The sequence below is a fragment of the Motacilla alba genome, chromosome 12 (genome assembly GCF_015832195.1).
Source record: "Motacilla alba alba isolate MOTALB_02 chromosome 12, Motacilla_alba_V1.0_pri, whole genome shotgun sequence".
NCBI classification, from domain to species: domain Eukaryota; kingdom Metazoa; phylum Chordata; class Aves; order Passeriformes; family Motacillidae; genus Motacilla; species Motacilla alba.
The window spans coordinates 13,035,480-13,052,437 of NC_052027.1; the positions used below are offsets into that span (position 1 = coordinate 13,035,480).

General features: G+C 35.7%; 1 protein-coding gene across 15 annotated transcripts in view; it reads left to right on the plus strand.

Annotated features, from left to right (window-relative positions):
- The window catches only part of ERC2 (ELKS/RAB6-interacting/CAST family member 2), a 418,139-nt gene that overhangs the window by 298,968 nt on the left and 102,213 nt on the right, over nt 1-16,958 (plus strand). For all 15 annotated transcript variants that reach the window (XR_005258403.1, XR_005258404.1, XR_005258405.1 and 12 more), the window contains one exon: nt 9,802-9,867. Coding sequence is in view for 1 of the 15 variants with exons in the window: in XM_038149364.1 (XP_038005292.1) it covers nt 9,802-9,828 (27 nt within the window). In the remaining 14 variants the exon portion in view is untranslated. The remainder of the gene's footprint in view (nt 1-9,801; nt 9,868-16,958) is intronic.

The following is a 16,958-nucleotide window of genomic DNA, read 5'->3' on the forward strand; positions in this document are numbered from 1 at the left end:
GGGCAGCCCTCCTTCTGTCAGTTGTGTCCTTTCAGTATGGGAACAGGCCTGTGAGTTACCAGCCAACAGAGAATTCTGCCCTGCTAGCCACAATCCTGGTCAAAACCTGACCTCTGGTTCCGTTTGGTTTTCTAATCTCAGGAACCTCTCAGTCCTTCCCTGTTTGTTTCCTGTTCTGAGTTTGAGGCTCTAGTCACCCATATTCAATTAGTGTTCATTTCTGTGGGCATTTTTCACTCCCTGTTCAAAGTCCTTACAGTCCCCAACTTGTATGACCAATCTCTAACTCCAGGATAGTCTCCACAAAATGAATGGCAATCTTTGATTATCACCCAGCACTTCTTCAACTTCATGAGAACATTAAGATGTGATTGAAGGTTCTAAGTTCAAAATTCTTCTTATGGACTACTTTGTAAAAAACTCTAATTTGTTATGAAATTAAAAGTGGCATCTCTACAGGAAAAAAGTGCAGGTAATCTGACATGAGAAGTTAGTCTGATGGCATTCTTAATAGGAAATTAGGCTGAGAGGTCATAGGGAAGAACCTTATTCTGCATTAACACAGTTCAAGACTGGAGATATAATATCTGAATAATTTCTGTACTTTAGATTGTATTGCCAATACTGATGATTATAACAACTATCAAATCTTCTTACTTCCCATAGTACTGGAGATTTTTAAAGAAATAAAATGTACAGTGTTCTTAATCTCCTAAGAGTTTCCTGAATACCTGAGCTGTGGTGGATTCAAAGCTGAATGCTTTACTCTGTGGTCACCAGGGCTACAAATATATTTTGATTTTGTTTTATGAGAGATTATGTGCTCATAGAAAATAATCAGATTTTTAGAAAAATGTGAATATCATAGAGCATGCTGTAGGAACTGGCTGCTTTCCAAAAAGTTGGCCCTATTCTTAGAAGCTATAATTGAGGATGGAATGTCACATGGTGCCTAAGCATGTAAAAAGATGCCCTTTTACATCTTTTAATCCTGTCTGACTACACAGAGTTTTTTTTCCCTACTTAAAACATTTTTGATGGGTCTTCTACAAGATTTAGTGTTTAGAAGTAATTTGTTACAAACTCACCAACAAGTTTTCTGTTCCTCTGAGATCTCAGCAAGGAGGCCTGAAAGGTAGTTCAAGGTTTCTGAACTATCCTCCTATCTAAAGGAAAAGTCCTCCTTATCAGGACAGAGATGAGGGACGATGCATCTCTGGAGCTTCCCTTCCTCCAGTCACAAGGCCAACTGTTCCAGAACGAGCCTGTCTTGCTATTAAATGTGCCTCATTTTAAACAGGCTTTTTAAAAGGATGCTAGTAAACTCCAGCATTTGAGAAAAGAACTCACATGCAGTGATGCGTGAAACTTGACAACAAACTGGCTGTCGCCAAGTAGATGTATGCCACTAAAAATGAACGTTTTGAAGAAGACCATGTGCTCTGAAAAAAAAGTGTTTATTGATTTGTAAAGTGGTGACTGGTCTTGGCAACAGGTCTTTATTCATCAGCTGGAACTGCTAAATATCCTTGGAGTTGCTGAAAGACGATATGTGAAAAACTCTGAACAGGTCAGATGGGATTTTGTTCGAGGTGGATGACTTGGAAATCAGAACCACAGGACAGTCAAACAATGATTATTATTCTAGTGTGTGGATCCTGATCTACAAATCACTGTATTGATCCATATGTAATTTTAGGGGAAGGGAAGCATGCTACTTTGTGTATTTTGGCAGTCCTGGTCGTTAGCATAATGCCTTGTATTCTGTGGCCCCCTTGGAAAATTGCCAACCTCAAACTCCTGAACAGGCCTCAGGAATATCAAAACTGAGATTTTTCCTTAAAAAAAAAACCCGACACAAAACCAAACAACAAAACCTAACAGCCATAAAAACATAAAAAACCCACAGAGTATTTTAGCTATTTTAGCTATTGCAAATAACCATGGTTATTTGAAAAGCATCAAATTCTTAAAATTTCTTTAGACTGTGAGTAGAAATTGTTGTCAGAGCAGAAGCTTAGTACCTGGAAAAATGAAATATCTTGTTTGGGAGTTTTTTGCGTCATTGAAACTTTGTCTTTTAGTTGTTCAGGAAAAAAGAAGGAAAGAGAAAAGAAGGAGAATACCAATGACATTGTCCTACATAAAAGGAGCGATATATTATAGCTGCGTAATGCACTAAATTGGAATTACTGCCTTCCTCCCTGACCCAGATTTTATTTAATATTCTGTGTGTTTCTTTATCCTGTATGTTTACACATTGTTTTTAGGCAGGTGTGGGCTTGCTCTTGTCTGTTCCCCAAATGGATGTGAACTTGTTCTGCTGGTGCCTCAAGCTGCAGGGCAGCACGCAATTGCATTAGCGCTGAGCTGAGCCTGCACTAAGCTCATTGGAGTCACATGGATTTATTTAATTTAGGAATTTGGGCAGGGCAAGGTTTGCTTGTCAGTACATTCAGTATAAACAATCTCAGACATATCCACTGTAAATAACTAGTATTGTGCTGAATTAGTGTTTTGAGAACTCAGAAGTGGAGTGCAAATTAGTCAGATAAATGCTTTCAAATTTTTAATCTTTCATCTAATTTTTCATCTTTGCTGCACATATTATTCTTCTGGAACAAAGAACTTGTGATTCATATCACACATTGTTCAGACTTGTTGAACTGAATGCAATAAAATCCTATTTGTATCGTGGTCACCTTTAAAACACCAATTTTGCAATTAAGTTGTATGCAGTTTTCATAGCTACATTGTTTATTATAAGCAGCTACTGAATGGCAAATACTTCTCTTCTAATGGCGAAGTAACTTCTGTCTAAACATTACCTAAAATTCAGTGAGTTTTATCATGTGCTTATTTCAGTAGATATAGCATATTTTGCCTGCCTCTGACATCTGTCTAGGCATTTCTGTCCACTTTGTCCTAAGAAGAAAACTGAAATTGCTTTCCACAGAAGCTTGCACACATTTTGAGGTTTGGCTTCAAACCTAAGAGTCATTGTGAGTTACATTGTACTTGTGATGGAAGAAAGAAAGAGCCTTCAAATTTGTAAGAGCATCTCTGAATCTGAATTTATCTTTCAAGAATTCTCTGGTTCTTCATTTTGATTTGCTGCCATTTTGCAGTTACAAACATTGTGAGCCACTCAAGATTTCTCACTTTAAAGTTAAAGCCAATGGAAATCTGGAATATTTATTCATGATTTTGTTAATCCTGCCTCTTAATTTCAATTATACTGTAACCACACTACTTTTAAAACATCTTTTAATGATATTAAATTTTTAATTTACATAAAAACCAGCTAAACTGGAGTTGTATTAAAAACAAGAAATAGGAAATGGGTTTTGCTGTCTTTGATACTCCAGGAGATGGATTTTGCACATTGAAAAGTTATACCTCTCCTTTGCTTACAGAAATTAATTTATTTTATATTTTGAGGTCTAATGAATGTGATATAAATGTATACACACTGAGCAGTGTGTATATTTATATATATCTATATTTATATGTTAGCTTTCCAGTCTTTTCCACATATGGAAGAATTTTTTGAGATCATGTTTAACTATAGAAATCTCTCCCCTTCATTTCCCCTGAATGTGTGTGTTATAATATACAACACTTATGTAGAGGTTTACATTTATCTTACATTTCTTAGCAGAAAAATTATCTGCCACCATCATAGTCTAAAATAGGTCTTTAGACCAACTGAGAGAGCCAAAAATGCATTTCTGGGAGACAGTAACTTGATAACAAAAGTTGCATATCTGGCACTGGTTACTTAAGTGAGATAACATGTCACAGGCTTTCACTACAAAGGGGACCATAAATTTTTGCATTGCAAATCTGATTTCACGGACGACTTCTTGTAAGAAGCATTGAGTTTCCGCTTCATCTAGTGATAAAACTTTAGAATGCATGAGTATCTGCTGAAACATCTTATTCATGTTAATGCTGGTCTGGGTGCTGTAAAGTAAATGCTCAGAAACAACATTTCGCTTTCCCCCATGGCCGTGTTTGTGATTGATTTTAACCCAACTATATACAAATAGAACAAATGGTGAGATGGGATTTAGGGCCATTTTCATAACTGGGTGATGCATGGTCACTTGTGACCCCTTCTGTTATGGATAACTTTGAAAATAGACCTCTGACATAAATACATATTGCTGAAGCAATTTTTAAGATTTATTCAGCTTTTTGAATATACAAATGAAACATCAAATAAAGACCTTTTAAAGCTCTATGCCCCAAACACTTAAATGAATCCACTGTTAGTCTTTCCACTTTTTAGCTACAGGCTCAGTTCTTCAAATCATTCATGCACAAAACTCTTCTGTAGTCAATTGTTCTGTGCATGGAGAGTTCATGTGATTAGTCCTCAGCTATGTTTGCTCCTGGAAACTGAGCAGGAGATGAAAGTCTCTCTAAGCTCTGAAAGATTCTGATTTTTAGTTTAAGTTCCTGATTTGAAAAAAATGTCATTGCTTAGCAGGTAGATTTCTTTGTAAAAGGGGGAAATTAATATTTGTAAATTTAAGTATTTGCTGTAAGTAGGACAATTTCACAGTTCAGAGCCAGCAGTTACACGTTTAATGACCCATTAGAGGCTGTAGATAATAAGGAGAGCAGTGTAAATCAGTCATCAGAAAGTTAGTTACAGAGATGAGCAGGTTATCGCTAGATTTATTTAACCCAAGTTAAGACATTTATTCTTAGCATGCAGAACATGAAAGGGAAATGTGATGAGCCTTGTCAGAAAGGGTCTCCTATTGTGGGAAGAGAGCCAGAAAAGCTTAACTCATCAAGTTTTTAATGTTGCCTGTATTGCAAAAACTAGAAGGAGATCAGGACTTTTTTTTTTTTTTTTTTTTTAAGAATAGATTTTATAAAGATACTTGCATGCCACAGGAGTGTGGGGGATTGTGTTCTAACCAAATTTTATACACATATTTTCATGAGGTGGCCGCATAGTAACGCAGTCTTTTGCAGTCTTTGAGTGCACCAACATTAGGGTTTTAGTTCTTGTCAAGAATGCAGATTTGAATCAAGTCCTCCTGGTCATTCCCACTTCTTGCGTATGGTTCATATCCAGATGTGGTGTTGGATTGGGCACCCCAAGTTCCTGTTTGATCCAACTTAAATGAAACATACATTCCAGGAGGTCCTCCAGCACTGTGAGATTGCTAAAGGGAACAGTTTTAGGCAAGATTCATTCAGAATACCCCAAGACAGGTGTATTGTTCAGAGGTAACTCTCAGGACCATTGTAGTGGCTGTAGATCTGTTGCTGTTGGAACACAAATGTTACCTCCTGCAGCTACTCCATGTTCACCAGTGATCAAGAATATGCTACATGCAGAATGGCAATGACTGCACTGACAATTTCTGGCATCTGATTATTAAATTTTTGTAGCCAGACCTAATTGTGCAGACCACGATTAGAGTTCTCCTTTGTTTCTAATCTGCTGTGTGAGGTAGCCCCTGTTCCCTGAAGGCCACAGGCTCAAATTTACTGCGGACCCTGATGAGCCTTAGAGAATTGATGGCTGAGAAATCTGCCTGCAAAGCTTGCATTGAGACGTACTCCAGTAGCAAACAGAAAATGTCTCTACATTTCTGCATCTGTGTGTAATGTTTTCCAAGCACTGTTTTTTCAGCTTCCTCATTTTGATACTTTGAAGCCATATTTGAGGTTTTGTGGCAATTGGATCAGAGCAGTAAATCACATTTAGTGATAGCAGATACTTGTTTTTAAGATAGTAGGCAATTATAGTAAATAGCAGCACAGAAATTAAAAAAAAAAGAAAGAAAAGCAGAAGTATGAAATAAAATCAATTATTTATAAAAAGCATTAATAGTATTTGAGATTATTCCACTTTACTGTAAATACAGTAATTAGATACTGGGATGTCTGTTCTAAAAATACAAAGCATTCAATATTTTAAACACTCTGAATTGTTAACAATTTTATGACAAGTGTGTATACTAATTTCTCAAGTCAAATGGTACCTCTCAGATTTTGGGTGTTTTCCTGTTTTGCTTGTCAGTAACCGAGATTTTGCTTTGCAGTTTTTGTCATAGAATTGCTATTCTTGACCTTATAAACCAATGAAAGATCCAAGTTTAAAAAGCAGTTAATGTACACAAACATTAATGAAAAATTGCTTGATTGCAGTTTATTGTTTGAAAGAGCCATAGATTAATGATTCTGTAGGATACACACACTGATATGAAAAACTAAGCTTACTTCTGGAATCCTCTGTTCCAATATTAATAAATGATAAGGCATAACTGCAGCTTTTATTTTGCTTCACTGTGTGTCAAGAAAGCAGAAATAAGTAGTGAATTTTATTTGTCTCAGAACTTCAGTGAAGAATTCTGTATTCCCTCCATTATCTGTTTGCACTGAGGCACCAAACAGCAGCTTCTTGACACAATACTTTATTCATGGAACCTATCAAATTTACAGTCCTGATTCTCATGTGCTTTTTATCAAGTGCTTTTGGGTACTTGTTCCTATAGAGAAAAATTTTGTAACTGTAAGTTGGAATTTATGCCAGTTGAGACTGGTTTTGAGGTTGTTCTTAGTATTAAAAGTTTAAAATACAGTGATGTTATTGTTTGGTTTTTTTGGGGTTTTTAAAATTATTTTATTCAATTTTATGTCAAAACAGAACACTGTGTTTAATTTTATGAAATTGCTAATAAAAAATTGGAAAATATGTAATGAATTTTAATGTACTGGTTAAGGATCATGGCACACATTTTCATGGGAACAGATGTGAGGAAAAATAATGGAAGCGGATTTTTTTAAATTGTAGTTGTTGAAGGTTAAGTGGACTGGGATCATGATGTGGACTCCTCAATAATTTCTTCATCAAATCTATAATTTAAAAATTAGTTTGAATGTAATTAACCATATCTTTTAGAAAGTGTCTAAGACTTGATGTGAAATCTTGAAATCATCCAGAAATTTTGAGTTACTGAAAACTATGTCCTGTATTTGCAGTGTAACTACATCCTCTAAATCTCTATCTAGATGTTTTTACTAGAGAAAAGATCTGTCTCCTTTACTCTGTGTTACTTAATAATGATCAGAAAATCTTTTAATGTTTTCTGAGGGATCATTTAGGTTGAGTGTCCTGTTTCTCACTGCCAAGTTTATTTTTCAATAATTTTCAAGCTGTTTCCTGATCTGTTTACAGTCTTTCAAATATTCACAAGAGTGTGACATGAGGACCAGATGTGAAATTCTCTTAATGGTCTTATGCTACTGTCTAGAGATACAGCAAAAATTCTGAGATTTCTTTCTCTGCCTCTATTTGTCTTGGTAAATCCAACATTATACCACGTGTTCATTTCCACCATGACCTGTAAAGACCTTTTTGATGTCCTTGATTTCAGAAGCAGTTCCCTTTTTTCTAATTATGATAGTTGCCCAATTATGATAGTGTGTTCATGATTTCAGGCATATGTATCTGTGTCTGATAACATTTTTTCAGATAATTCCACATCTGTTCACATTTCCAAGAAGACTGTCAGGCTTTTCTTTTGGATCATGGGAATAGGAACAAGTTTGAGATGAGAAATATATCTACAGGTCCCCTTCCTTCTCCAGCAAACATTCATTCAGTACAGAGCTAATTGTTCTGACACTGTATCATCAATGGCCTTACAAAAATCTCAGCATATTATTTCAAAGCACTTATAAAAAAGAATCTCTCTGTAATAGAAAAAGATAGGAAGGTATTTTGACAGGATTGGTGCTCAATAAAGCCATGTTGATTGACGTTAACTGAGCTCCAGCTTTTAATTTATTGCTTTTTGTATATCAGGATCAGTGTCAAATTATAATTGTCTTTAATTTCCCATAAAACTCTTTACAAATATTTGACAATATTTGATTTTTTCAACTCTTCTAGAATTCTGCCCAAAGGAGATGGCACAAATAATTGAAGTAAAAATGAATATCTGCCTGTCTGAAGAATTGCCATACTCTGAACAGCAAACCAAGCTGAGTGTAGTTAGGGGAGGAGTCACTTGGAAATCTGTTGTATTGTCCATTTTGTTGATTTCTTGCTGTTTTTCAGGATATCACCAAAGATTAACCTAATGCATTATGTTAGTGAAATAGGATCAAACTACTCAGTGGAAAAGAAATCCTTCATTCTTTCTTCAACCTTTACTCTGGCAAAAACTCTTGTCAGCTTGAAAGTCAGTTCAATTAGCATTAGGGGGCCTTACCAGGAGTGGCTCCTGCAGAATCCAGAGGAATAACTTGTGTTTTCAGTGAGGCAAACCCAGCTCATTGGAAGTTTTACAGAACCTGTGCCTTGTTTCAAAAAGAAATAAGGATATTCAGGCCTTACTCTGCCTTTGCTTTGTGGTGTATTTGTGCAGACCTTATAACTCAGATGTGTTCCAAGTTAACTGTAAAAAATTTACCCACATTTCTTCTGTGTTAAATGATAGCCAAGTTTATAGTGGACTGTCAGATTTCTTTACTTAATTCAGCAACATGCAAGACATCTATCTTAACATCTGGTTTTTAATAACAGTTGACATCTGGGAGCTCTTTTTTATTCCAAGAATGAGTTAGCAACAGTAGTGATACTGGCAGTGTATATTTTCAGGCTAAAATTCCTGTCCATTTCAATCATAATTAATTACCATTCATTTTATTAAACTTTTATATTTAATTAAGTGCCAGCCATATGTTATACCAGCTAATTCCCAGGGTTTTTAAATTATTGAATGTTTTTTTTTAATGTTTCTAAGATATTAATAGGTGAATTTTAAGGATAGCTAAAATGATATTATATGATTTTATTTGATTTTGAAATCCTGAGTTAAATGAAAAACCCTGTGCTGTGCACCTCTAAGTTCTAGCAGCTGAGTCTCACATCATTGGGCACAGTTAACTGTGTATGGAGATAACTGTGCACATGCACATCTCTGTGTGTGTAGATAAAGAATCATTGTAAAATTGCAGTCTTAGTGTATCTTGGGGAGAACATTTCAATCTCCTGGTTTAGTTCACGTTTAGGTTATTTTTTAGATTTTATTAAAATTAATTTTATTATTAAATTCAAATTTATAATATTGTGAAGAAAGACTTTCTGCTTTCAACTTATCTACTGTAAACTAATCCCCTTTAAAAACAAATTCAAGAAATTGTTATGAATTTTTGTATTTGTCATTAATTTTATTTATCCCTAAAACTCAAAATGAATAAACCTAATGGTTCAAAACTGGAAAAAAAGGTGAAGCACTATTTAATAGCATGCAAAAATGTGCAGTGTTTAACATGTGTTGAAAAGATAAATTTAATTGATAACATTTTGGAAAAGTGCACTTTTACTTTGCTAATGATAAATTTTTTCTTTATTCAGCAGTTTTGTATCTTTTAACAAAGTGTAAGACAATTTGATTCATTTTTTTGCTTACTTAAAGGTTTGACCTTTTCATTGCTCTCAATGTTGGTTTGAATTGCGTGCAATTAAAAAATAGATAATCTTTTAATATTTAATCTTATAATCATCTTCCTACACACTGCTTTAACGGAGAGGAAAAAATTTTTACATCACTGTTGTTGTTTTTTTGGTTGCTATAGATGCAGATTCTTGTATATGTAGCACAAGCTTGTTCATGTGTGTTCACTGGCTTGCATTAGAAAAAAAAATCATGTTGTTAAAAGCCAAGAAAATTGTATTTTATATGCACCAAAGTAACTAACCTTTCTTTCTTTCATTCCAATGCCAACACCTTCTCTGTGCATATCCACATGTCTGGCACACAGGATGATGAGGAGGGTATATGGGCATAGCCGTTCCTATAAACCAAAGTTCCAGTTTTGTTTTGAGGGGTGAGAAACTCTCTTTTCTCTCTTTTTCATGTTGCAGTCTAATTGTTGTGTTTTCTTTTACACTGCATGGAGCTGTGTGTTTCTTGACAAGTGTGTTTGTGAATGCTGTAAGGATGTTTTCTCATATGCAGTGAAAAATTAGAAACTGTGTTTAATGGTTTAATGGTCTAGTGGTTTTGTTTTTTTTTCATAACTTATTGTGGCTAAAGGTGTAGGTGGGTACAGAACTTTAAAAGACATGTATTTATATCTGTCTAGACAATTTTCTTTCTTTCAGTAGCTAAGTTCTTTAAACTAGTATTAATTTGCTGTACCATCTTTTAAAATCCCTGTAAGAGCACTGTAATATCTTTGCAGAATGTGTATGAATGTTTGATACTTAAGAAATTTTGCCACAGATTAATAATGCAGTTTTACTAGAATAGAATTTATGATATGCATGGAAAAACATGAGACTACCTCTCCAGCTGAAATGTTTTAGTGAAATTTTTAAACAGCAGCAGATATTTAGTAAGGGAAGTATGATCTCTCTGTGCAATACCTGCTCTTTGCCTGAAATATTATCATAGAATAGCATCCATACAGTAATTTGCTTGTGATATTCAAGAGTACAAAGTGCAGCTTGAATTGTTTGTCTCCCAAATGTGTAAATTGTATTGTCATGGTGTGTCAGGTATTGTTGATGCATATCCACTTGTTTGGGGCTTGCCTTTGGAGCTGTGGGTAATTTGTAGCTCAAAATCACAGTGATGTCAACATCGCTGAAGACACCAGGCTTTGGTGGATTGCTTGTAGAAAATGTTGCTCACTACTTCTTACAGGAACAATTTTATTTACTTCAATGGGCCTGTTCAGAGGAGCAAAATCGACTCACATAAGCAAAGATTAAGGTCTTATTAAAGCTTCCACACATTATATTGCCTTTGGCATTTTACCATTCTGCCTCTCACACTGCTGATTTTCATGACAAGTAATGTGGCTGAGAGAAATCAAATCTCTCAGTCAACTGAGTGTATATTAAAACACAACATTAATAAAATTAAATTGGGTGTATATCCATCTTATTTAGAAAAGCTTCTATTTTTTTTGTGACTGCTGACATCTGTCAAAAGCTAATTGTGAACATGAAGAAAACAAGAGACCCAATGAGAATGAACATGAGGAATATATTTTATGTTGGAGAGGAAAATAGAATAGAAACAATTTAATTTTAAAAGTATTTGAACTGCAAATGTGGGTTTCTAGACAAAAATCTTCCTCTTATTATTTTGTACTTTGTATATTTGTCATAATTTGTAGTTAAACAGTTTAAATTATTTAAACTGTGACTGCATTTCCATTGCAACATGGAACATGTTTATGAACCAAATATTTTTGCCCTTTTAGAGACTCAAAACCACATTTGATTTGGTTTAAGAAAACTTGTGCATAAAGAATACAATGATTTTGAAAGCTGGCTGACAAGAGACAGAGGGAATATTTATTTAGCATTTATTAGAGCAGTGTAAAATAGATTGTATGCTTTTGAATTGTAGTTGATTTTTCTTCATGAGGATTTTTTCCCGACCAAAAAACATAAGTGCCTGATATACCAAAACATTTAGCTTGTGATCTTGTTTTGTTCCAATACTAATGGTTATGATTGATTTCTGCAATCAAAGCTTTTCTGGAGGCCATGAGGTGGGACTCTGCCTCAGTAAAGATATAGTGCAGGCTGGGCCTCTAATTATGTTTAAAATGTGGTTAGGATAAAAGAAAGTGCAGTCCCTTTAAAGTTCAGGATGAGAAGGTGCTGTAAGGTTGTAGAGAGCTGGCAAAGTGTTCAGGGAAATCTCCCTGGCCAGCCCATTTAGTAGCCAATGCAGCTGCAGTGCTCGAGTCTTGTTAGAAACAGGATCTCTTCCCCTCTCCTCACCCATACAGAGGGAAAAAAAGAAAGAAAATCATGAGGTGATGATAAATTTTAAGAATTAAGCCTATATAGCAATCTGTCATGGGTAACTGAAGCCATGTGACCCTCAGAAAATGTTTTGTGGTGCAGGTAGAACACAAGTGCTTGTTTTCCCTTTCCAGTTCCAACCACTGAAGTGCAGCAGACGCTGGAAAAACAGCTCAGGCTTTGCCACAAGCTGTCCATGTGTGAGAGAGCTCAGCACAAAACCTGTTTGTACAGTATTCTGTTTGTACAGTACTGTAGACTGTGTTCCGTGTCAGATGTGAAGTAGATCGGATGTTTGGACAAATTTATTGTCTGTGACATCCTCAGGGTTACCTTCATACGTGAAACAGAGAGTGACTGAAGCCTGTGCTTGGCAGCAGCTGATAGCTAGTGCTTTTGAAAATAGGATCATACAGATAGACTGCTAAATTTGGTTTTAGGAGCAGCCCATAAAGTCTGTAAATTTAAAATTTAGCCTTGGTAGACACTGTGGAGGCATTCTTCACAAGGCATCAGTGCCATTTGGTAAAAACTCCTTCAAAACAGAAATTGTCTGCAACATGGATGAAAGAATATTGCTCAGGCAAATATTCACTGTTCACTTCAAACTACTGGATGTGTTTCATATGCTTCAGGGAGGAGAAGGCTGTTATAAAACAAATGTGGTGCCTAGATTTGTCTTTGCTGAGATGTGGTGAACAGTTCTCTTTCAAGATGTGCTTGCTAAAACTAGCAGTACAAAGCAGAACAAAATTTGGTCATGTTGCTATATAAGGATATGTTTAAAGACATTAACTCTTAGCTATTGTTCTGCTTTTTGTTTTCATTATTTCAAGTTAGGACTTTGGTAAATAATTTATTTTTCTTCTTGTTTGGCTTGTTTTGGAAAAAAAACATGCTAACTTTGAAATGAGCATCAGTAGCATGCAAGGCAAGGGAAAAATAAGGAGCATGACGGTTTGCAGTGTTCATTTTAATTTTCTCATCGAGTGTATGAATACCAGCTCTATGCTTAATTAGATAAATGGGTGTTGCTACATTGACTGGAGCTGAAGGGCATTTTGGATTTGGGAATTTTTAGGCATGATTGTTGTTTTCCTGCAACTTAGTTTTTTACTAAACAAAAGGAGGAACCTCCCAAGCAATGTTTGTTTTCCAAACCATAGACAGATTTGTGTCTAGTCTTTATCCTGTTAAAATACTTTTATTCTTAATGGAAGACATTTATAGCTTTTATCTTTATTGGGACATTTTTTATTATTTAAGAAGTTACCTTTCTTTTATTCTTAAAGATTTCAATACTGCTGCTCGTATTTTTAGATATTAATGGCTCACTGCTGAAGACAGAGGGTTTTCATTAAAAGTAGGGATTTGTTTAGCTGTATATATTTGGTTATTTTTTATTGATTATATACTGGCAATATGTTAATCACTTGCCATGAGAGTTAAGGCTGGAAGTTGAAACCCTGGGCCTGTTGGAGTTAATGAAAGCCCTGTTATTTATTTCAGTACTGTTCAGTTTTTACTCAGAGTAGTTTCTTCCTTTTGATTGTTCTATTCATAATATACATATACAGAGTATTCATTGCACATGTGCATATACACAAATGTATTCTCAAAATGATTTGTATGAACTAGATGTTCTTTGACAGCCATTTATCTAATCTTAAACACTGTATTTATGAAGCACCAAATAACCTTCATGTGTAATTGTAGAAATGAATTATATAAATTCAAGAATTTTTTGTGTCTTCCTTGTATTTTAGCTGTGGGAGTCAGGTCATTCTGCCTGAACTTTGGCCTCAGCTTTTTCACTGCAGGTGCAGAAGGTGTACAAAAAAGGGAAAATGAAGCTGATGAACTAAACTTTAACGCTTTTGATGTAGTCAGTCTGATGACAACAATCACAGGGCCTACCATCGTCATCAGTCGTGCTCTTTTATAATCTTCCATAGTAAAAATAAATAACATACCAGAGCAGTTTTAAACACTGTAGAAAGTGAGAAAAGGCTGTATGAGTTTTCACAGCTTTCATCTTTATTTTGAAATGCTATAGTTGCTGTAAACTGGAATAGCTAATTATTGATTTTACACAAGTAATAAAATCATCTAGCCATTGTTTAAAATCTGAAGCTGTTGACATCTTGAAAAAAGTAGCAAAAATCTGCCCTAAAGATATGATTCCAGTGATGAATTGCATTGTGTTGGATTTCACATCCACAAATTATCATGAGAATGTGTGAAATTACTGTTATTTTATTTGTCTTGAAAACAGTTTTGAAGGGTTGTTAGTGAATATTAGGGTATGTGAATGTGGGACTGCCTGCAGATCATTCTGGTTGGAAGGTCCTGGTTTGTTTGGAAGCAAAAGTACCTCTTGATCTAATCAAAGGTCATATGACATAAACTTTTGCATGTAAGATTTTACAGTTGAACACTAAAAGATGAAAAAAATTTTGAATACACAATATTTATATAAATTGTTCTGGGAAGTTTATGAAAAAATACAAGAGAAAATGTTCATCAAAGGATGGAAAATGTATACCAAATTAAAATCTTGTAATATCTGTTTTTAATATTCTCTTAGTTACAATACAAGGCCACTGTAAAAATAAGAACAAGTAAGAAAACCTCTCTGTGCTGACCTACTTAACATCAATGAAATGCCAGTTGTCATCGCATTTGTCTCTTGGTTTTCTCAAGGAAAAGCTCTGAGAGGTGATGACTGCTGTCAGAGATAGCCAGTCCCCCCAGCCACAAGCCTGGAGCCAGTTTGGAGTCACATCCACACTCTCTGTTGTGCTTTCTGCTCTTCTGGCACTGGTTCTATATGGGAGCAGGTTTTCAGATCACACACCTTCAACAATGGAAACACATCTCCAAGGAGTGGTGGCTGGAGCTCAGGCTGAGCTGAGGGTGGTGTAGGTGCAAAGAAACAAATGAAAGCATTTGGCTGTTCCAGCAGGCATCCTTGCATACTGCTGTCCTTATTCTGACAGGGGAAAGGCATTGGGCAGGGTGGGATTGTCTTGAGTAGGAGCCTCAAATCAGTGGCTGAAGCATGATAATTTATAAATAATTCTACAATGGAGAGTAAAAGCACAGAAAGATAAGGAAAGTATTGGTTCGTGTGATTTAATTGAGTTCCGTATTTGCATCTTGGGATTGCTTTGACAATATTAAGCTATTTGTATAATTTTGCTAGAGTACTAAATGCTAATGTAATGAATTAGAAAAAGCAAAGAAACTCCTGTTAATATTTCTAATTTCACTATACTGTCCCACTCTAATTTGTCATCTGTTTTGGCATCAATGTTCTTATTTTTTAAAAAATCTCTTGAGCTAATTGCTCATTTCCAGTGGTGATGGAATGTCCCTGTATATCAACAATGGCAGGACCTTGCTGCTTCATTTTGTTCTTGTTTTGATCTTTGCTTTACAGACAATTAACCAATGAAAATGTGTATAGGTCTGTTTTCCAGAAGATCTGTAATGATTTCACTGGTTCCCTCCTGGAGCCTTTCAGCACATCTGGCTGGCCACACCATGGGCTCTTCAGCTTGGCTCTGTGTTCTACCAAAGCCAGACAAGCTAGCTATGCAGTTTATGTGCTAGTTTTACTTTAAACCAGAACTTGTGTACTAAAATGAGCAAGCTGCTCACTTGAACAGTATTACTGAAGGGTTTGAAGAGGCCATAGTCTCCTAGGAGAGAGGGAAGAGAAGCTGGGCTCCTTCCACAGCACACCTGAATGGATGAGGAGATCTGTCCCCAGCCTAAGCTGTGCAGCTGTGCCAGTGAGGACATTATTGCCACCCACCATTATTCACTTGCTGCTCTTTTTCTGCTGGGATTGTAACCCCCCAGATCCATCAGCAGAAGAAATCAATCCCTTATCAACTTCAAGCCAGCTGAGCCAGGTTAGCATCAGTAGTGAAGAGTTCCCGTTCATCAGGCCAGCCTGGCTGTCCTTGCCTGGTGGGGATCAGGGAGCAGAGGAGCAGTGATAACATCCAGCTGATGGCTGGGGCACTGCAGCCAGTGGCACTAACATCTTCAAGTGGAAAAGCTTAGTCTGGAAGAGAATTATATCCATCAGTTAAAAACAAAAGGACCCTTCCTGAAATCACTTTATCTTCAAAGGCTAAAGCACCAATTTAGGTAATCAGGTTATTAAAATAATAGAAATTTATCCAGTGCAGTTTTCTTGTTTAACTAATCAGAATCAGAAACTCTTTGTTCATTTTGCAGATAGACATATTTCTACCAGATGCAAGCATGGAGATCAGGAATAAATAATATTTTCCATGGAGCTGTAATTTTGGAGAGTAAATCTGTATCATGTTTTAGGAAAAGTTCCTCTAAATTTTTTTTTGGTTGGGATTTTTTGATCTTGCAACAATCTTTTTCTGAGCCAATTATATTAATAACGTGATTAATTTTGTCACACATGGTTCTAGGACCTTGAAATTAGGTGATAAATCTCAAACAAATCTGGAAGCTTATAAATGGCTACTGTTCCCAACATGGCTGAGGCCTCAATCTGAGCTTGCTGGAGCCATCAAAGCAGCACAGTTTCATTCTTTGTGTTGTGTCTTCCCTGTGCTGGGCTGGTCTGCTTGTGAGCTTCTCATGAGGATTCATTCTAGCTTCAAGAATATGGTGAGAGTCGATTGTAAACACTGAGGTAAGTTTTTAATGATTTAGGGATTCTGTTAGCTAGGATGATTTTGATTATGGCAGTCAGAGGTTTTAGGTCTGACTTTGGTTCTGCAGGTCACTAGGAATTTTTATACCTCAGTAAGTAATAGCAGATCCCAACATTCTGATTGAACTGTGTTCAAGCCTTTTGCATTGAAAGTGCTCTAAGATTGCCTTGATGGTTTTTTAAAATTGAGTATTGTATCCTTACTTACATTAATTGCAGGGCAAAAAAAATGATAAAGATTTCTTGCCTTCAATGTTATACTGCTGAAATAAGTGGTTTTACCAAGTTTCTAGGTTCTTTTGTGTGCTTTATTGTATGCTGCAGCTGTGGTTAGATTTAATGAAAGCATCCTTATCCATCCTATTTAACTTACCCACAGTCATACTATGTCTGAGATTGACAAAATTGAGAAATTTATGTAGATCCTGCAGCAGTCATTTGTAA